General features: G+C 43.5%; 1 protein-coding gene across 1 annotated transcript in view; it reads right to left on the reverse strand.

Moving 5' to 3' along the window:
* dapk1 (death-associated protein kinase 1) overlaps positions 1–23,749 on the reverse strand; it is a 194,357-nt gene that overhangs the window by 31,585 nt on the left and 139,023 nt on the right. Inside the window, exons 18-22 of the mRNA XM_052512193.1 lie at positions 21,314–21,412; positions 17,501–17,578; positions 12,197–12,413; positions 2,117–2,302; positions 1,252–1,449 (exon numbers count right to left, since the gene is read on the reverse strand). Of these exons, the coding sequence (XP_052368153.1) occupies positions 1,252–1,449; positions 2,117–2,302; positions 12,197–12,413; positions 17,501–17,578; positions 21,314–21,412 (778 nt within the window). The remainder of the gene's footprint in view (positions 1–1,251; positions 1,450–2,116; positions 2,303–12,196; positions 12,414–17,500; positions 17,579–21,313; positions 21,413–23,749) is intronic.

Genomic DNA, 23,749 nt, shown 5'->3' on the forward strand with positions numbered 1-23,749 from the left:
CTGGATCTAGAAGCACTGAAACAGACTTCATCTAGACGCACTGAAACAGACTGGATCTAGAAGCACTGAAACATACTTCATCTAGAAGCACTGAACCAGACTGGATCTAGAAGCACTGAACCAGACTGGATCTAGAAGCAGTGAAACAGACTGGATCTAGAAGCAGTGAAACAGACTGGATCTAGAAGCAGCGAAACAGACTGGATCTAGAAGCAGTGAAACAGACTGGATCTAGAAGCAGTGAAACAGACTGGATCTAGAAGCAGTGAAACAGACTGGATCTAGAAGCAGTGAAACAGACTGCATCAAGAAGCAATGAAACAGACTGCATCAAGAAGCACTGAAACAGACTTCATCTAGAAGCACTGAACCAGACTGGATCTAGAAGCACTGAACCAGACTGGATCTAGAAGCACTGAAACAGACTTCATCTAGACGCACTGAAACAGACTTCATCTAGACGCACTGAAACAGACTTCATCTAGACGCACTGAAACAGACTGGATCTAGAAGCACTGAAACATACTTCATCTGGAAGCACTGAACCAGACTGGATCTAAAAGCACTGAAACATACTTCATCTAGAAGCACTGAAACAGACTGGATCTAGAAGCACTGAAACATACTTCATCTGGAAGCACTGAACCAGACTGGATCTAAAAGCACTGAACCAGACTGGATCTAAAAGCACTGAAACATACTTCATCTAGAAGCACTGAAACATACTGGATCTAGAAGCAGTGAAACAGACTGGATCTAGAAGCAGTGAAACAGACTGGATCTAGAAGCACTGAAACAGACTGGATCTAGAAGCAATGAAACAGACTGGATCTAGAAGCACTGAAACAGACTGGATCTAGAAGCAATGAAACAGACTGGATCTAGAAGCACTCAAACAGACTTGATCTAGAAGCAGTGAACCAGACTGGATCTAGAAGCACTCAAACAGACTTGATCTAGAAGCACTGAAACATACTTTATCTAGAAGCAGTGAACCAGACTGGATCTAGAAGCACTCAAACAGACTTGATCTAGAAGCACTGAAACAGACTGGATCTAGAAGCACTCAAACAGACTGGATCTAGAAGCACTCAAACAGACTGGATCTAGAAGCAGTGAACCAGACTGGATCTAGAAGCGGTGAAACAGACTGGATCTAGAAGCAGTGAACCAGACTGGATCTAGAATATATGTATTTTTAAATGACTTGTTGCTTAACAGGTGCTCTGAGATGATGTAATGAAAACGTACCTATAGTATCCTGTGGCAGTGTTAAGGCCTTCAACATGTTGAGCCAGTATGTAGCCTGGCTGAGCTGAGTCTCGTAGGGTTCCTCCAGGCTGAACAGCACCAGGTGGATGGCTGTAGGGTCGTTGGCAGCAAAGTAGTCGTAAGAACAGTAGTACACAGGGTTACCACTGAACTCCCAAACACTGAAGTCTCCTACACCTAGAGACAGAGAGACAGTCACAGAGAGAGACAGACAGAGAGACAGTCACACAGAGAGATAGAGAGAGTTTAATGAATAGAGCACAAAAAGGTTTTAGTAAAGGTTAAGGGTTAGAGGAGGATCTTCTATGACTGGAACTCATCCAGTAAAGGTTAAGGGTTAGGGGTTAGAGGAGGGTCTTCTATGACTGGAACTCATCTAGTAAAGGTTAAGGGTTAGGGGTTAGAGGAGGATCTTCTATGACTGGAACTCATCTAGTAAAGGTTAAGGGTTAGGGGTTAGAGGAGGATCTTCTATGACTGGAACTCATCTAGTAAAGGTTAAGGGTTAGGGGTTAGAGGAGGATCTTCTATGACTGGAACTCATCTAGTAAAGGTTAGGTCTTAGAGCAGTGTTTCCCAAACTCGGTCCTGGGGACCCCAAAGGGTGCACGTTTTGGTTTTTGCCCATAGTACTACACAGCTGACTCCAAAGCTTGATAATGAGTTGATTATTTGAATCAGTTGTGCAGTGCCAGGGCAACAACCAAAACGTGCACCCTTTGGGGTCCCCAGGACCGAGTTTGGGAAACACTGCTCTAAGACCTAACCTTTACTAGATGAGTTCCAGTTTGGACCGAGTTTGGGAAAGGCTGGGTTAGAGGATCGGGGTCAGACTAGTATTCACCATTGATGTTAGTGTTCTGGATGTCGATGGCTCTGGTGGCGAGGTCGTCGGCTGAGGAGAGTGCGTTGGTGACGGGGCTGAACACTTCCAGGACTCCCTTGGTCAGGCTGGGCTCAAACATCATACTGCGACTACGCACACAGACGTTCTCACAGCCAGGATACAGGTTGGAGATACTCACGGACACTACAGAGACACACATAATGAATATAGACACAGACGTTCTCACAGCCAGGATACAGGTTGGAGATACTCACGGACACTACAGAGACACACATAATGAATATAGACACAGACGTTCTCACAGCCAGGATACAGGTTGGAGACCGAAGTCAAGAAGAGAATATAATATAGCTAATAATATACGTTGTAACCAGCAGGTGGAGCTGCTACCTCACAGAACAATACAGTAGATATACTGTCTAGATATACTAAACTACAGTACTGTCTAGATATACTAAACTACACTACTGTCTAGCTATACTACACCACTGTCTAGATATACTAAACTATACCACTGTCTAGATATACTACACCACTGTCTAGGTATACTAAACTACTATACTGTCTAGATATACTACTGTCTAGCTATACTACACCACTGTCTAGATATACTAAACTATACTACTGTCTAGATATACTACACCACTGTCTAGGTATACTAAACTACACTACTGTCTAGATATACTAAACTACAGTACTGTCTAGATATACTAAACTACCATACTGTCTAGATATACTAAACTACACTACTGTCTAGATATACCATACCACTGTCTAGATATACTAAACTACTATACTGTCTAGATATACTAAACTACTATACTGTCTAGATATACTACACCACTGTCTAGATATACTAAACTATACTACTGCCTAGGAATACTAAACTACATGACCATACTGTCTAGATATACTAAACTATACTACTGTCTAGATATACTAAACTATACTACTGTCTAGATATACTAAACTATAATACTGTCTAGATATATTATACTACTGTCTAGATATACTAAACTACACTACTGTCTAGATATACTAAACTACCATACTGTCTAGATATACTAAACTATAATACTGTCTAGATATATTATACTACTGCCTAGATATATTATACTACTGTCTAGATATACTAAACTACACTACTGTCTAGATATACTAAACTACCATACTGTCTAGATATACTAAACTATAATACTGTCTAGATATATTATACTACTGTCTAGATATACTAAACTACACTACTGTCTAGATATACTAAACTACCATACTGTCTAGATATACTAAACTATACTACTGTCTAGATGTATTATACTACTGTCTAGATATACTAAACTACCATACTGTCTAGATATACTAAACTATACTACTGTCTAGATATACTAAACTATAATACTGTCTAGATATATTATACTACTGTCTAGATATACTAAACTACACTACTGTCTAGATATACTAAACTACCATACTGTCTAGATATACTAAACTACACCACTGTCTAGATATACTAAACTATACTACTGTCTAGATATATTATACTAGTGTCTAGATATACTAAACTCACACCACTGTCTAGATATACTAAAATACACCACTGTCTAGATATACTGAACTACACTACTGTCTAGATATACTGAACTACACTACTGTCTAGATATACTGAACTACACTACTGTCTAGATATACTGAACTACAGTACTGTCTATAAATACTAAACTGAATGACTTTGGCTTCTCTCCCTTCCCGAGGACAAATACTTTCCTCTAGACACAGATTAAATATATGACAGATAGGAGTGTCTATAGTCAGCCACCATCCTCAGTAGCTTTCCATCTAAGTTGTCAATGCCAGGAGGTTTATCGTGAAATTCTTACAAGTCAATGTGCGGGGGTACAGGCTGGTTGAGGTAATTTGTACATGTAGGTAGGGGTGAAGTGACTATACATAGATAATAAACAGTAGTACAGGTTAAAGGTCATTTGTATATGTATGTAGGGGTGAAGTGACTATACATAGATAATAAACAGTAGTACAGGTTAAAGGTCATTTGTATATGTAGGTAGGGGTGAAGTGACTATAAATAGATAATAAACAGTAGTACAGGTTAAAGGTCATTTGTATATGTAGGTAGGGGTGAAGTGACTATACATAGATAATAAACAGTAGTACAGGTTAAAGGTAATTTGTATATGTAGGTAGGGGTGAAGTGACTATACATAGATAATAAACAGTAGTACAGGTTAAAGGTCATTTGTATATGTAGGTAGGGGTGAAGTGACTATACATAGATAATAAACAGTAGTACAGGTTAAAGGTCATTTGTATATGTAGGTAGGGGTGAAGTGACTATACATAGATAATAAACAGTAGTACAGGTTAAAGGTCATTTGTATATGTAGGTAGGGGTGAAGTGACTATACATAGATAATAAACAGTAGTACAGGTTAAAGGTCATTTGTACATGTAGGTAGGGGTGAAGTGACTATACATAGATAATAAACAGTAGTACAGGTTAAAGGTCATTTGTACATGTAGGTAGGGGTGAAGTGACTATGCATAGATAATAAACAGTAGTACAGGTTAAAGGTCATTTGTACATGTAGGTAGGGGTGAAATGACTATACATAGATAATAAACAGTAGTACAGGTTAAAGGTCATTTGTACATGTAGGTAGGGGTGAAATGACTATACATAGATAATAAACGGCGAGTAGCAGCAGTGTAAAAACATAAGGGGGGGATTAATGTAATAGTGGCTATTTGATTAATTGTTCAGCAGTCTAATGGCTTGGGGGTGGAAGCTGTTCAGGAGCCTTTTGGTCTTGGACTTGGCACTCCGGTACCGCTTGCCGTGCGGTAGCAGAGAAAACAGTCTTTGACTTGGGTGACTGGAGTCCATGACAATGTTATGGCCTTTCCTCTGACACTGCCTATTATATAGGTCCTGCACATAGCAGGAAGCTTTGGCCCCAGGGATGTACTGGACCGTACGCACTTTGCCTGTTTGATGGTTTATCTGAGGGCATAGCAGGAAGCTTTGGCCCCAGGGATGTACTGGACTGTACGCACTTTGCCTGTTTGATGGTTTATCTGAGGGCATAGCAGGAAGCTTTGGCCCCAGGGATGTACTGGACTGTACGCACTTTGCCTGTTTGATGGTTTATCTGAGGGCATAGCAGGAAGCTTTGGCCCCAGGGATGTACTGGACTGTACGCACTTTGCCTGTTTGATGGTTTATCTGAGGGCATAGCAGGAAGCTTTGGCCCCAGGGATGTACTGGACTGTACGCACTTTGCCTGTTTGATGGTTTATCTGAGGGCATAGCGGGATTTCTTATAAGTGTCCAAATTAGTTCCCCACTCCTTGAAAGCGGCAGCTCTAGTCTTTAGCTTGATGTGGATGTTGCCTGTAATCCATGGCTTCTGGTTGGGATATGTACGTACGGTCACTGTGGGGACGACGTCGTCAATGCACTTATTGATGAAGCCGATGACTGAGGTGGTATACTCCTCAATGTCATTGGATGAATCCTGGAACATATTCCAGTCTGTGCTAGTAAAACAGTCCTGTAGTTTAGCATCCGCATCATCTGACCACTTCCGTATTGAGCGAGTCACTGGTACTTCCTGCTTTAGTTTTTGTTTGTAAGCAGGAATCAGGAGGATGGAATTATGGTCAGATTTGTCAAGTGGAGGGCGGGGAGAGCTTTGTATACATGTGTGGAATAAAGGTGGTCTAGGATTTGTTTTTTTCTGGTTGCACATGTGACATGCTGGTAAAAAGTTGGTAAAACTGATTTAAGTGTGGCTGCATTAAAGTCCCGGCCATGAGGAGCGCCGCTTCTGGGTGGTGGTAAATAGACGGCTACGAATAACATAGATGTGAACTCTCTTGGTCTACAGCTTATTATGAGGTACTCTACCTCAGGCGAGCAATACCTCGAAGCCTCCTTAATATTAGACATCGAGCAACAGCTGTTACTGACAAAAAGACACAACCCCAAACCCCTTGTCTTACCAGACGTAGCTGTTCTGTCCTGCCGATGGAAAACACAGACAGATTTTATCTTTAATTAATCTTTCATTATCGTTATTCAGCCCCGACTCGGTGAAACATAAGCTATTTCAGTTTTTTTTTTAAATTGTATTTATTTTATTTAACTAGGCAAGTCAGTTAAGAGCAAATTCTTATTTACAATGACGGCCAACCAAAGGGCAAAAGGCCTCCTGTGGGGATGAGGGCCTGGGATTAAAATAAAATAAACAATATGCACTAATCAACAAATTAAAGGGAACACCAAAATAACAAGATCTGAATGAATGAAATATTCTTATGAACTACTTTTTTCTTTACATAGTTGAATGTGCTGACAACAAAATCACACAAATTATCAATGGAAATCAAATGTATCAACCCATGGAGGTCTGGATTTGGAGTCACACTCAAAATTTAAGTGGAAAACCACACTACAGGCTGATCCAACTTTGATGTAATGTCCTTAAAACAAGTCAAAATGAGGCTCAGTAGTGTGTATGACCTCCCGACAACGCCTGGGCATGCTCCTGATGAGGTGGCTGATGGTCTCCTGAGGGATCTCCTCCCAGACCTGAACTAAAGCATCCGTCAACTCCTGGACAGTCTGTGGTGCAATGTGGCATTGGTGGATGGAGCGAGTCATGATGTCCCAGATGTGCTCAATTGGATTCAGGTCTGGGGAACGGGGGGGCCAGTCCATAGCATCAATGACTTCCTCTGGCAGGAACTGCTGACACACTCCAGCCACATGAGGTCTAGCATTGTCTTGCATTAGGAGGATCCCAGGGCTAACCGCACCAGTATATGGTCCCACAAGGGGTCTGAGGATCTCATCTCGGTACCTAATGGCAGTCAGGCTACCTCTGGCGAGCACATGGAGAAGAACTGCCACCCCACACCATGACTGACCCACCGCCAAACCGGTCATGCTGGAGGATGTTGCAGGCAGCAGAACGTTCTCCACGGCGTCACCAGACTGTCATGTCTGTCACATGTGCTCAGTGTGAACCTGCTTTCATCTGTGAAGAGCACAGGGCGCCAGTGGCGAATTTGCCAATCTTGGTGTTCTCTGGCAAATGCCAAATGTCCTGCACGGTGTTGGGCTGTCGTAAGCACAACCTCCACCTGTGGACGTCGGGCCCTCATACCACCCTCATGGAGTATGTTTCTGACCTTTTGAGCAGACACATGCACATTTGTGGCCTGCTGGAGGTCATTTTGCAGGGCTCTGGCAGTGCTCCTCCTGCTCCTCCTTGCACAAAGGCGGAGGTAGCGGGCCTTCTGCTCGGTTGTTGCCCTCCTACGGCCTCCTCCACATCTCCTGATGTACTGGCCTGTCTCCTGGTAGCGCCTCCATGCTCTGGACACTACGCTGACAGACACAGCAAACCTTCTTGCCACAGCTCGCATTGATGTTTCATCCTGGATGAGCTGCACTACCTGAGCCACTTGTGTGGGTTGTAGACTCTGTCTCATGCTACCACTAGAGTGAAAGCACCGCTAGCATTCAAAAGTGACCAAAACATCAGCCAGGAAGCATAGGAAATGAGAAGTGGTCTGTGGTCACCACCTGCAGAACCACTCCTTTATTGGGGGTGTCTTGCTAATTGCCTATAATTTTCACCTGTTGTCTATTCCATTTGCACAACAGCATGTGAAATTTATTGTCAATCAGTGTTGCTTCCTAAGTGGACAGTTTGATTTCACAGAAGTGTGATTCACTTGGAGTTACATTGTGTTGTTTAAGTGTTCCCTTTATTTTTTTGAGCAGTGTATATATATAGGACCAGGCAGTGCTGGTAGAATGTCTAGATAACATGCAGTAGGATGACAGCAAGGTGCTTCTGGTTCCAGGAGAGTCAGTGCTGGGACCCGGTAGAGACTGAGACAGGACCGGGACCCGATAGAGACTGAGACAGGACCGGGACCCGGTAGAGACTGAGACAGGACCGGGACCCGGTAGAGACTGAGACAGGACTGGGACCCGGTAGAGACTGAGACAGGACAGGGACCCTTTAATGGCTGAAGGGTCAAATGGGAAGAGGCCACACTTTATTTAATTCTTTACCCTTTATTTAACATTTATTGAACCTTCATTTAACCTTTATTTAACCTGTTTACTATACTACCATACTGTCTATACACTATACTGACTGTTTACTATACTACCATACTGTCTATACACTATACTGACTGTTTACTATACTACCATACTGTCTATACTGACTGTTTACTATACTACCATACTGTCTATACTGACTGTTTACTATACTACCATACTGTCTATACACTATACTGACTGTTTACTATACTACCATACTGTCTATACACTATACTGACTGTTTACTATACTACCATACTGTCTACACACTATACTGACTGTTTACTATACTACCATACTGTCTATACTGGCTGTTTACTATACTACCATACTGTCTATACACTATACTGACTGTTTGCTATACTACCATACTGTCTATACTGACTGTTTACTATACTACCATACTGTCTATACTGACTGTTTACTATACATTACATTACATTTAAGTCATTTAGCAGACGCTCTTATCCAGAGCGACTTACTACCATACTGTCTATACTGACTGTTTACTATACTACCATACTGTCTATACTGACTGTTTACTATACTACCATACTGTCTATACACTATACTGACTGTTTACTATACTACCATACTGTCTATACACTATACTGACTGTTTACTATACTACCATACTGTCTATACACTATACCGACTGTTTACTATACTACCATACTGTCTATACTGGCTGTTTACTATACTACCATACTGTCTATACTGACTGTTTACTATACTACCATACTGTCTATACACTATACTGACTGTTTACTATACTACCATACTGTCTATACACTATACTGACTGTTTACTATACTACCATACTGTCTATACACTATACTGACTGTTTACTATACTACCATACTGTCTATACACTATACTGACTGTTTACTATACTACCATACTGTCTATACACTATACTGACTGTTTACTATACTACCATACTGTCTATACACTATACCGACTGTTTACTATACTACCATACTGTCTATACACTATACTGACTGTTTACTATACTACCATACTGTCTATACTGACTGTTTACTATACTACCATACTGTCTATACACTATACTGACTGTTTACTATACTACCATACTGTCTATACTGACCGTTTACTATACTACCATACTGTCTATACTGACCGTTTACTATACTACCATACTGTCTATACACTATACTGACTGTTTACTATACTACCATACTGTCTATACACTATACTGACTGTTTACTATACTACCATACTGTCTATACACTATACTGGCTGTTTACTATACTACCATACTGTCTATACACTATACCGACTGTTTACTATACTACCATACTGTCTATACTGACTGTTTACTATACTACCATACTGTCTATACACTATACTGACTGTTTACTATACTATCATACTGTCTGTACACTATACCGACTGTTTACTATACTACCATACTGTCTATACTGACTGTTTACTATACTACCATACTGTCTATACACTATACTGACTGTTTACTATACTACCATACTGTCTATACACTATACTGGCTGTTTACTATACTACCATACTGTCTATACACTATACTGACTGTTTACTATACTATCATACTGTCTGTACACTATACTGACTGTTTACTATACTATCATACTGTCTGTACACTATACCGACTGTTTACTATACTACCATACTGTCTATACTGGCTGTTTACTATACTACCATACTGTCTATACACTACACTGACTGTTTACTATACTACCATACTGTCTATACACTATACCGACTGTTTACTATACTACCATACTGTCTATACACTATACTGACTGTTTACTATACTACCATACTGTCTATACACTATACTGACTGTTTGCTATACTACCATACTGTCTATACTGACTGTTTACTATACTACCATACTGTCTATACACTATACTGACTGTTTACTATACTACCATACTGTCTATACACTATACTGACTGTTTACTATACTACCATACTGTCTACACACTATACCGACTGTTTACTATACTACCATACTGTCTATACTGGCTGTTTACTATACTACCATACTGTCTATACACTATACTGACTGTTTGCTATACTACCATACTGTCTATACTGACTGTTTACTATACTACCATACTGTCTGTACACTATACTGACTGTTTACTATACTACCATACTGTCTATACTGACTGTTTACTATACTACCATACTGTCTATACTGACTGTTTATTATACTACCATACTGTCTATACACTATACTGGCTGTTTACTATACTACCATACTGTCTATACACTATACCGACTGTTTACTACACTACCATACTGTCTACACACTATACCGACTGTTTACTATACTACCATACTGTCTATACTGACTGTTTACTATACTACCATACTGTCTATACACTATACTGACTGTTTACTATACTACCATACTGTCTATACACTATACTGACTGTTTACTATACTATCATACTGTCTGTACACTATACTGACTGTTTACTATACTATCATACTGTCTGTACACTATACCGACTGTTTACTATACTACCATACTGTCTATACTGGCTGTTTACTATACTACCATACTGTCTATACACTATACTGACTGTTTACTATACTACCATACTGTCTATACACTATACTGACTGTTTACTATACTACCATACTGTCTATACACTATACTGACTGTTTACTATACTACCATACTGTCTACACACTATACCGACTGTTTACTATACTACCATACTGTCTATACTGACTGTTTACTATACTACCATACTGTCTATACTGACTGTTTACTATACTACCATACTGTCTATACACTATACTGACTGTTTACTATACTACCATACTGTCTATACTGACTGTTTACTATACTACCATACTGTCTATACACTATACTGACTGTTTACTATACTACCATACTGTCTATACACTATACTGACTGTTTACTATACTACCATACTGTCTATACACTATACTGACTGTTTACTATACTACCATACTGTCTACACACTATACCGACTGTTTACTATACTACCATACTGTCTATACTGACTGTTTACTATACTATCATACTGTCTGTACACTATACTGACTGTTTACTATACTATCATACTGTCTATACTGACTGTTTACTATACTATCATACTGTCTACACACTATACCGACTGTTTACTATACTACCATACTGTCTATACTGACTGTTTACTATACTACCATACTGTCTATACACTATACTGACTGTTTGCTATACTACCATACTGTCTATACTGACTGTTTACTATACTACCATACTGTCTATACACTATACTGACTGTTTACTATACTACCATACTGTCTATACACTATACTGACTGTTTACTATACTACCATACTGTCTATACACTATACTGACTGTTTACTATACTACCATACTGTCTATACACTATACTGACTGTTTACTATACTACCATACTGTCTATACACTATACCGACTGTTTACTATACTACCATACTGTCTATACTGACTGTTTACTATACTACCATACTGTCTATACACTATACTGACTGTTTACTATACTACCATACTGTCTATACACTATACTGACTGTTTACTATACTACCATACTGTCTATACACTATACTGACTGTTTGCTATACTACCATACTGTCTATACTGACTGTTTACTATACTACCATACTGTCTGTACACTATACTGACTGTTTACTATACTACCATACTGTCTATACTGACTGTTTACTATACTACCATACTGTCTATACTGACTGTTTATTATACTACCATACTGTCAAAGAAAGCCCCTGGCCAGAGACATGAACATCTTAATAATATGAACCCACTATGGTGAGCTGGGGTAGAGATAAGTAATAACTTATCTTGGGGCTTGATATGTTGCTACGGTTCATCCTCAGCCATTAAAACCAGTGTGTCCCTGTGTGTGTGTGAATCCTACCTGCAGCCTTGCCATCCATGGGTGAGTTGGGGTGTCGTGGGGTGTTGTTGCCCCGTGGTCGTCTCCTCCTGAAGAAGCCCCTTAGGATGCCACACTTCAGACTCTCCAGGAGGGAGCTCTTCCCAGAGCCACAGTGGCCCAGCAGCTTCAGCTTGACCCGAGGCTGGGGGGTGCTGGTGGGACGCAGAGCCTGGATGTAGCTGCCTTTATGGTTGTTCTGGAGAGGGGGAACAATCAGATCATATAACAAAGAGAAATACTACTATAGACCTGAGGTATCGGTGGAAACCTTTATGAACGGACACTTCCCTTCTGACATATACTGAGAAAGAGAAGGAGGGAGGGAGGGAGGGAGGGAGGGAGGGAGGGAAGGAGGGAAGGAGGGAGGGAGGGAGGGAGGGAGGGGAGGGGGAGGGAGGGGGGGAGGGAGGGAGGGAGGGGAGGAAGGAGGGTTGGAGGGAGGGAGGGAAGGAGGGAGGGAGGGAGGGAGGGAGGGAGGAAGGAAGGAAGGAAGGAAGGAAGGAAGGAAGGAAGGAAGGAGGGAGGGAGGGAGGGAGGGAGGGTGGGAAGGGAAGGGAAGGGAAGGGAGGGAGGGAGGGGAAGGGGGGAGGGAGGGAGGGGGAGGGAGGGAACGGAGGGAGGGGAAGGGGGGGGAGGGAACGGAGGGAGGGGAAGGGAAGGGGGGAGGGAGGGAGGGAGGGAACGGAGGGAGGGAGGGAAGGGAAGGGAAGGAGGGAGGGGAGGGAGGGAGGGAGGGAGGGGAGGGAGGGAGGGGAGGGAGGGAGGGGAGGGAGGGAGGGAGGGAGGGAGGGAGGGAAGGGAAGGGAAGGGAAGGGAAGGGAAGGGAAGGGAAGGGAAGGAGGGAGGGAGGGAGGGAGGGAGGGAGGGAGGGAGGGAGGGAGGGAGGGAGGGGAGGGAGGGAGGGAGGGAGGGAGGGAATGGATGGGGAGGGGGAAGGGAAGGGAAGGGAAGGAGGGAGGGAGGATGGGGAGGGAAGGTGGGAAGGAAGGGAAGGAGGGAGGGAGGATGGGGAGGGAAGGAGGGAGGGAGGGGGGAGGGAGGGAAGAAGGAAGGGAGGAATGGAGGGAGGGAGGGAGGGAAGGGAAGGGAAGGGAAGGAATGGAGGGAGGGAGGGAGGGAGGGAGGGAAGGGAAGGGAAGGGAAGGGAAGGGAAGGGAAGGGAAGGGAAGGGAAGGGAAGGAGGGAACGGAGGGAAGGGAAGGAGGGAGGGAATGGAGGGAGGGAGGGAAGGGAAGGAGGGAGGGAGAATGGGGAGGGAAGGAGGGAGGGAAGGAGAATGGGGAGGGAAGGAGGGAGGGAAGGACGATGGGGGAAGGAAGGGAAGGAGGGAGGGAAGGGAAGGAGGGAAGATGGGAAGGAGGGAAGGAGGGAGTGAAGAGAAGATGGGGAGGAGGATGGGGAGGGAAGATGGGGAGGAGGATGGGGAGGGAAGATGGGAAGGAGGATGGGGAGGGAAGATGGGAAGGAAGGGAAGGAGGGAGGGAAGAGAAGATGGGGAGGAGGATGGGGAGGGAAGATGGGAAGGAGGGAGGGAAGAGAAGATGGGGAGGAGGATGGGGAGGGAAGATGGGGAGGAGGGAGGGAAGAGAAGATGGGGAGGAGTATGGGGAGGGAAGATGGGAAGGAGGGAGGAAGAGAAGATGGAGAGGAGGATGGGGAGGGAAGATGGGGAGGCGGGAGGGAAGAGAATATGGGGAGGGAAGATGGGAAGGAGGGAGGGAAGGAAGATGGGAAGGAGGGAGGGAAGAGAAGATGGGGAGGAGGATGGGGAGGGAAGATGGGAAGGAGGGAGGGAAGAGAATATGGGGAGGAGGGGAGGGAAGATGGGGAGGAGGATGGGGAGGGAAGATGGGAAGGAGGGAGGGAAGAGAAGATGGGGAGGAGGATGGGGAGGGAAGATGGGAAGGAGGGAGGGAAGAGAAGATGGGGAGGAGGATGGGGAGGGAAGATGGGAAGGGGGGAGGGAAGAGAAGATGGGGAGGAGGATGGGGAGGGAAGATGGGGAGGCGGGAGGGAAGAGAATATGGGGAGGGAAGATGGGAAGGAGGGAGGGAAGAGAAGATGGGGAGGAGGATGGGGAGGGAAGATGGGAAGGAGGGAGGGAAGAGAATATGGGGAGGAGGGGGGAGGGAAGATGGGGAGGAGGATGGGGAGGGAAGATGGGAAGGAAGGGAAGGAGGGAGGGAAGAGAAGATGGGGAGGAGGATGGGGAGGGAAGGAGGGAGGGAAGAGAAGATGGGGAGGAGGATGGGGAGGGAAGATGGGAAGGAGGGAGGTAAGAGAATATGGGGAGGAGGATGGGGAGGGAAGATGGGGAGGAGGATGGGGAGGGAAGATGGGAAGGAAGGGAAGGAGGGAGGGAGGATGGGGAGGGAAGGTGGGAAGGAAGGGAAGGAGGGAGGGAGGATGGGGAGGGAAGGAGGGAGGGAAGATGGGGAGGGAAGGAGGGAGGGAAAATGGGGAGGAGGATGGGGAGGGAAGATGGGGAGGAGGATGAGGGAGGGAAGATGGGAAGGAGGTGAGGGAAGATGGGAAGGGAAGAGGGAGGGAGGGAGGGAGGAGGGAGGGAGGGAGGGAGGGAGGGAGGGAGGGAGGGAGGGAGGGAGGGAGGGAGGGAGGGAGGGAGGGAAGAGAGGGAATATTTTTATATATTTATTTATTGTATTTTTATTTCACCTTTATTTAACCAGGTAGGCAAGTTGAGAACAAGTTCTCATTTACAATTGCGACCTGGCCAAGATAAAGCAAAGCAGTTTGACAGACACAACGACACAGAGTTACACATGGAGTAAAACAAACATACAGTCAATAATACAGTATAAACAAGTCTATATACAATGTGAGCAAATGAGGTGAGAAGGGAGGTAAAGGCAAAAAAGGCCATGGTGGCAAAGTAAATACAATATAGCAAGTAAAACACTGGAATGGTAGTTTTACAATGGAAGAATGTGCAAAGTAGAAATAAAAATAATGGGGTGCAAAGGAGCAAAATAAATTAATTAATTAAATACAGTAGGGAAAGAGGTAGTTGTTTGGGCTAAATTATAGGTGGGCTATGTACAGGTGCAGTAATCTGTGAGCTGCTCTGACAGTTGGTGCTTAAAGCTAGTGATGGAGATAAGTGTTTCCAGTTTCAGAGATTTTTGTAGTTCGTTCCAGTCATTGGCAGCAGAGAACTGAAAGGAGAGGCGGCCAAAGAAAGAATTGGTTTTGGGGGTGACTAGAGAGATATACCTGCTGGAGCGTGTGCTACAGGTGGGAGATGCTATGGTGACCAGCGAGCTGAGATAAGGGGGACTTTACCTAGCAGGGTCTTGTAGATGACATGGAGCCAGTGGGTTTGGCGACGAGTATGAAGCGAGGGCCAGCCAACGAGAGCGTACAGGTCGCAATGGTGGGTAGTATATGGGGCTTTGGTGACAAAACGGATTGCACTGTGATAGACTGCATCCAATTTGTTGAGTAGGGTATTGGAGGCTATTTTGTAAATGACATCGCCAAAGTCGAGGATTGGTAGGATGGTCAGTTTTACAAGGGTATGTTTGGCAGCATGAGTGAAGGATGCTTTGTTGCGAAATAGGAAGCCAATTCTAGATTTAACTTTGGATTGGAGATGTTTGATATGGGTCTGGAAGGAGAGTTTACAGTCTAACCAGACACCTAAGTATTTGTAGTTGTCCACGTATTCTAAGTCAGAGCCGTCCAGAGTAGTGATGTTGGACAGGCGGGTAGGTGCAGGTAGCGATCGGTTGAAGAGCATGCATTTAGTTTTACTTGTATTTAAGAGCAGTTGGAGGCCACGGAAGGAGAGTTGTATGGCATTGAAGCTTGCCTGGAGGGTTGTTAACACAGTGTCCAAAGAAGGGCCAGAAGTATACAGAATGGTGTCGTCTGCGTAGAGGTGGATCAGGGACTCACCAGCAAGATGGTGAGGGAGGGAGGGAGGGAGGGAGGGAGGGAGGGAGGGAGGGAGGGAAGGAAGGAAGGAAGCAAGGAAGGAAGCAAGGAAGGAAGCCAAGGAAGGAAGGAAGGAAGGAAGGAAGGAAGGGAGGGAAGGGAAGGAGGCAGGTAGGGAAGGAAGGGAAGGAGGGAGGTAGGGAAGGAAGGGAGGTAGGGAAGGGAAGGAGGGAGGGAGGATGGGAAGGAGAGAAGATGGGAAGGAGAGAAGATGGGAAGGGAGGGAGGATGGGGGAGGGAAGATGGGAAGCCTGTATTTTGGGTGTATTGATACACCATCCAAAGTGTAATTAATATCTTCACCATGCTATTCAATGTCGGGTACATTTTTTTCTTAAAGCCAATTGGTGCCCTTCTTTGGGGTCCACACAAAACATAAAATGGCCTAAATGACAGAGTACAGAACAGTTGTTGACAATAGATCATTCCATACGTAGAATGTATGCACACATGACTGTAAGTCGCTTTGGATAAAAGCGTCTGCTAAATGGCATATATTATATTATTATTATTATTATTAAAACCCATTTTTCAACCACTCCACAAATTTCTTGTTAAACTATAGTTTTGGCAAGTCGGTTAGGACATTTTTAATTTTTCCAAAAATTGTTTACAGACAGATTATTTCACAAATTATTGTGGAAAGCTTGTGGAAGGCTACCCGAAACATTTGACCCAAGTTAAACAATTTAAAAGGGCAATGCTACCAAATACTAATTGAGTGTATGTAAACTTCTGACCCACTGGGAATGTGATGAAATAAATAATTCACTCTACTATTATTCAGACATTTCACATTCTTAAATAAAGTGGTGAATCTAACTGACCTAAAACAGAATTTTTACTAGAATTAAATGTCAGGAATTGTGAAAGTTTAAATGTATTTGGCTAAGGTGTATGTAAACTTCTGACTTCAACTCTACGTGTTCAGGGAGTCATTCGAAAATGATGTTAAACACTATTCTTAAACACACAGAGCATCTTATTATGTGACTTGTTCAGCACATTACTCCTGAACTGATTTAGGCCGTAACAAATGGGTTGAATACTGACTGAAGACATTTCAGCTTTTAATTTTTTATTAATTTGTAAAAATGTGAACTTTGACATTATGGGGTATTGTGTGTAGAGTGTTGGGCCAGATCAAATCTCCAAGCTGACAAGTTAAAAATCTGTCGTTCTGCCCCTGAACAAGGCAGTTAACCCACTGTTCCTAGGCCGTCATTGAAAATAAGAATTTGTTCTTAACTGACTTGCTTGGTTAAATAAAAAACAATTTAAAAGAATATATGTAATGTGGAGGGCCACAGAGATGTGTGGTAGTACCTTCTTCAGTTTAACCAGCAACACAGCAACATGCTCCTGCTGCTCCTGCACTGCCAAATCTTCTGCTGTTTTACCATCCTGAGGGACAGAGAAGGAGGGAGAGGGAGAGGGAGCGAGACGAGGGGGAGAGAGAGTGAGAAAAACACAAACAATGCTGTATAGTAGGGACGTAACTGTACAGTAGGGATGTAACTGTATAGTAGGGACGAAACTGGTATAGTAGGGATGTAACCGTACAGTAGGGATGTAACTGTACAGTATAGATGCAACTGTACAGTAGGGATGTAACTGTATAGTAGGGATGTAACTGTACAGTAGGGATGTAACTGTACAGTAGGGATGAAACTGTACAGTAGGGATGTAACTGTATAGTAGGGATGTAACTGTATAGTAGGGACGAAACTGCATAGTAGGGATGTAACTGTACAGTATAGATGTAAGAGTAGGGATGAAACTGTACAGTATAGATGTAACTGTATAGTAGGGATGTAACTGTATAGTAGGGATGTTACCGTACAGTAGGGATGTAACTGTACAGTATAGATGTAACTGTACAGTATAGATGTAACTGTACAGTAGGGATGTAACTGTATAGTAGGGATGTAACTGTACAGTACTGGGATGTAACTGTACAGTATAGATGTAACTGTATAGTAGGGATGTAACTGTACAGTAGGGATGTAACTGTACAGTAGGGATGTAACTGTATAGTAGGGACGTAACTGTATAGTAGGAATGTAACTGTATAGTAGGGACGTAACTGTACAGTAGGGATGTAACTGTATAGTAGGGACGAAACTGGTATAGTAGGGATGTAACCGTACAGTAGGGATGTAACTGTACAGTATAGATGCAACTGTACAGTAGGGATGTAACTGTATAGTAGGGATGTAACTGTACAGTAGGGATGTAACTGTATAGTAGGGATGTAACTGTACAGTAGGGATGTAACTGTATAGTAGGGATGTAACTGTATAGTAGGGATGTAACTGTATCGTAGGGATGTAACTGTACAGTATAGATGTAACTGTATAGTAGGGACGAAACTGTACAGTATAGATGTAACTGTACAGTAGGGATGTAACTGTATAGTAGGGATGTAACTGTATAGTAGGGATGTAACTGTATAGTAGGGATGTAACTGTACAGTAGGGATGTAACTGTAGAGTAGGGATGTAACTGTATAGTAGGGATGTAACTGTACAGTAGGGATGTAACTGTACAGTAGGAATGTAACTGTACAGTAGGGATGTAACTGTACAGTAGGGATGTAACTGTATAGTAGGGATGTAACTGTATAGTAGGGATGTAACTGTACAGTAGGGATGTAACTGTAAAGTAGGGATGTAACTGTACAGTAGGGATGTAACTGTATAGTAGGGATGTAACTGTATAGTAGGGATGTAACTGTACAGTAGGGATGTAACTGTATAGATGTAACTGTATAGTAGGGATGTAACTGTACAGTAGGGATGTAACTGTATAGATGTAACTGTATATTAGGGATGTAACTGTATAGTAGGGATGCAACTGTACAGTATGGATGTAACTGTATAGTAGGGATGTAACTGTACAATAGGGATGTAACTGTACAGTAGGGATATAACTGTACAGTATGGATGTAACTGTATAGTAGGGATGTAACTGTATAGTAGGGATGTAACTGTATAGTAGGGATGTAACTGTACAGTAGGGATGTAACTGTACAGTAGGGATGTAACTGTACAGTATGGATGTAACTGTATAGTAGGGATGTAACTGTACAGTATGGATGTAACTGTATGTAAGTAGGGATGTAAATGTACAGATGTAAGATGTAGGGGATGTAACTGTATAGTAGGGATGTAACTGTACAGTAGGGATGTAACTGTATAGTAGGGATGTAACTGTATAGATGTAACTGTATAGTAGGGATGTAACTGTACAGTAGGGATGTAACTGTATAGATGTAACTGTATAGTAGGGATGTAACTGTATAGTAGGGATGTAACTGTACAGTATGGATGTAACTGTATAGTAGGGATGTAACTGTATAGTAGGGATGTAACTGTACAGTAGGGATGTAACTGTACAGATGCAACTGTATAGTAGGGATGTAACTGTATAGTAGGGATGTAACTGTATAGTAGGGATGTAACTGTACAGTATGGATGTAACTGTACAGATGTAACTGTATAGTAGGGATGTAACTATACAGTAGGAATGTAACTGTACAGATGTAACTGTACAGTAGGGATGTAACTGTACAGTAGGGATGTAACTGTATAGTAGGGATGTAACTGTATAGTAGGGATGTAACTGTATAGTAGGGATGTAACTGTATAGTAGGGATGTAACTGTACAGTAGGGATGTAACTGTACAGTAGGGATGTAACTGTACAGTAGGGATGTAACTGTATAGTAGGGATATAACTGTATAGTAGGGATGTAACTGTATATTAGGGATGTAACTGTACAGATGTAACTGTATAGTAGGGATGTAACTATACAGTAGGAATGTAACTGTACAGATGTAACTGTATAGTAAGGATGTAACTGTACAGTAGGGATGTAACTGTATAGATGTAACTGTATATTAGGGATGTAACTGTATAGTAGGGATGTAACTGTACAGTATGGATGTAACTGTACAGTAGGGATGTAACTGTACAGTAGGGATGTAACTGTACAGATGCAACTGTATAGTAGGGATGTAACTGTATAGTAGGGATGTAACTGTACAGTAGGGATGTAACTGTACAGTAGGGATGTAACTGTACAGTAGGGATGTAACTGTATAGTAGGGATGTAACTGTATAGTAGGGATGTAACTGTACAGTAGGGATGTAACTGTATAGATGTAACTGTATAGTAGGGATGTAACTGTATAGTAGGGATGTAACTGTACAGTATGGATGTAACTGTATAGTAGGGATGTAACTGTATAGTAGGGATGTAACTGTACAGTAGGGATGTAACTGTATAGTAGGGATGTAACTGTACAGTAGGGATGTAACTGTATAGTAGGGATGTAACTGTATAGTAGGGATGTAACTGTATAGTAGGGATGTAACTGTATAGTAGGGATGTAACTGTACAGTAGGGATGTAACTGTATAGTAGGGATGTAACTGTACAGTAGGGATGTAACTGTATAGTAGGGATGTAACTGTACAGTAGGGATGTAACTGTACAGTAGGGATGTAACTGTATAGTAGGAATGTAACTGTATAGTAGGGATGTAACTGTACAGTAGGGATGTAACTGTACAGTATTATTATATATTATTATATTTTTATATTAGTAGGGATGTAACTGTACAGTATGGATGTAACTGTATAGTAGGGATGTAACTGTACAGTAGGGACGTAACTGTATAGTAGGGACGTAACTGTACAGTATGGATGTAACTGTACAGTAGGGATGTAACTGTATAGTAGGGATGTAAATGTACAGATGTAACTGTATAGTAGGGATGTAACTGTATAGTAGGGATGTAACTGTATAGTAGGGATGTAACTGTATAGATGTAACTGTACAGTAGGGATGAGTTCCAGATCAACCCACTAGGTTCCATGTTAGTTTTTGATTTGAGACTCTGTGAAAGGTGCTGTATGAATGTAATGTGGAGTTCCACAGAGATATCTGTTGGTACCTTCAATTGTCCCAGAAACACAGCCTCATGAAGTGCTTAAAGAAAGGTGTGGTATCAAGGTTAATATAAACTTGGTGGTTCGAGCCACGTTGCGTTGCGTCCTGCCTAATAACAGCACTTAGCCGTGATATATTGGCCATATGCCACGCCCCCCCGGGCCTTATTGCTTAAATAACTTACATTGGTGACGACGTCTGTATTGGCCCCAGCTACACACAGGTGTCTGACTACCTCTAGAAGACCGTTGATAGCTGCCATGTGGAGAGGTGTCCTGCCATACTGGAGAGAGACAGAGGTTAGAGCTCAGGGGTTAGAGGTCAGAGCTTAGAGGTCAGGTGTCTGACTACTTCTAGAAGACCGTTGATAGCTGCCATGTGGAGAGGTGTCCTGCCATACTGGAGAGAGACAGAGGTTAGAAGTCAGAGGTCAGGTGTCTGACTACCTCTAGAAGACCGTTGATAGCTGCCATGTGGAGAGGTGTCCTGCCATACTGGATAGAGACAGAGGTTAGAGCTCAGGGGTTAGAGGTCAGAGCTTAGAGGTCAGGTGTCTGACTACCTCTAGAAGACCGTTGATAGCTGCCATGTGGAGAGGTGTCCTGCCATACTGGATAGAGACAGAGGTTAGAGCTCAGGGGTTAGAGGTCAGAGCTTAGAGGTCAGGTGTCTGACTACCTCTAGAAGACCGTTGATAGCTGCCATGTGGAGAGGTGTCCTGCCATACTGGATAGAGACAGAGGTTAGAGCTCAGGGGTTAGAGGTCAGAGCTTAGAGGTCAGGTGTCTGACTACCTCTAGAAGACCGTTGATAGCTGCCATGTGGAGAGGTGTCCTGCCATACTGGATAGAGACAGAGGTTAGAGCTCAGGGTTAGAAGACCGTTGATAGTGCCAGAGCTGCTTAGAGAGGTCAGTAGAGGTCAGAGGTCTGACTACTTCTAGAAGACCGTTGATAGCTGCCATGTGGAGAGCTGTCCTGCCATACTGGAGAAAGACAGAGGTTAGAGCTCAGGGGTTAGAGGTCAGAGCTTAGAGATCAGGTGTCTGACTACCTCTAGAAGACCGTTGATAGCTGCCATGTGGAGAGGTGTCCTGCCATACTGGAAAGAGACAGGGGTTAGAGGTCAGAGGTCAGGTGTCTGACTACCTCTAGAAGACCGTTGATAGCTGCCACGTGGAGAGGTGTCCTGCCATACTGGAGAGAGACAGAGGTTAGAGGTCAGGGGTTAGACTACTTCTAGAAGACCGTTGATAGCTGCCATGTGGAGAGGTGTCCTGCCATACTGGAGAGACAGAGAGAAAGAGGTTAGAAGTCAGAGGTTAGAAGAGGTCAGGGGTTGGAGAGAGACAGAGGTCAGAGCTTAGAGGTCAGAGGTCAGGTGTCTGACTACCTCTAGAAGACCGTTGATAGCTGCCATGTGGAGAGCTGTCCTGCCATACTGGAGAGAGACAGAGGTTAGAAGTCAGAGGTTAGAGCTCAGGGGTTAGAGGTCAGAGCTTAGAGGTCAGGTGTCTGACTACCTCTAGAAGACCGTTGATAGCTGCCATGTGGAGAGGTGTCCTGCCATACTGGAGAGAGACAGAGGTTAGAGGTCAGAGGTTAGAGGTCAGGGGTTAGACTACTTCTAGAAGACCGTTGATAGCTGCCATGTGGAGAGGTGTCCTGCCATACTGGATAGAGACAGAGGTTAGAGCTCAGGGGTTAGAGGTCAGAGCTTAGAGGTCAGGTGTCTGACTACTTCTAGAAGACTGTTGATAGCTGCCATGTGGAGAGGTGTCCTGCCATACTGGATAGAGACAGAGGTTAGAGCCAAGAGCTTAGAGGTCAGGTGTCTGACTACTTCTAGAAGACCGTTGATAGCTGCCATGTGGAGAGCTGTCCTGCCATACTGGAGAAAGACAGAGGTTAGAGCTCAGGGGTTAGAGGTCAGAGCTTAGAGATCAGGTGTCTGACTACCTCTAGAAGACCGTTGATAGCTGCCATGTGGAGAGGTGTCCTGCCATACTGGAGAGAGACAGAGGTTAGAGGTTAGAGGTCACGGGGTTAGAGGTCAGAGGTTAGAGGTCAGGGGTTAGACAGGTCAGCACAGGCATGACTTAACCTGACTACAGGACTTCTAGCACGCATCACACAGAAGACTGTTGATAGCAGGACTTAACCATGTCACACAGACAGGAGCACGGTGTAACCTGCCATAACTGGAGAGAGACAGAGGTTAGAGCTCAGGGGTTAGAGGTCAGAGCTTAGAGGTCAGGTGTCTGACTACCTCTAGAACTTAACCGTTGATAGCTGCCATGTGCATCACACAGAGAGGTGTCCTGCCATACTGGATAGAGACAGACAGGACTTAACCAATAGAGCATCAGGGGACTTAGAGGTCAGGACTTGCATCACACAGGCAGGACTTAACCAATAGACATCACACAGACAGGACTTAACCAATAGAAGACAGACAGGACTTAACCAATGCATCACACAGGCAGGCTGCCATGTGGAGGAGGCATCACACAGACAGGTAACCAATAGCACGCATCACACAGGCAGGACTTAACTAGCACGATCACACAGACAGGAGACGCATCACACAGACAGGAGGTCAGACAGGTCATCAGAGCAGG

The sequence above is a fragment of the Oncorhynchus keta genome, unplaced genomic scaffold (genome assembly GCF_023373465.1).
Source record: "Oncorhynchus keta strain PuntledgeMale-10-30-2019 unplaced genomic scaffold, Oket_V2 Un_contig_8064_pilon_pilon, whole genome shotgun sequence".
Classification (NCBI taxonomy): domain Eukaryota; kingdom Metazoa; phylum Chordata; class Actinopteri; order Salmoniformes; family Salmonidae; genus Oncorhynchus; species Oncorhynchus keta.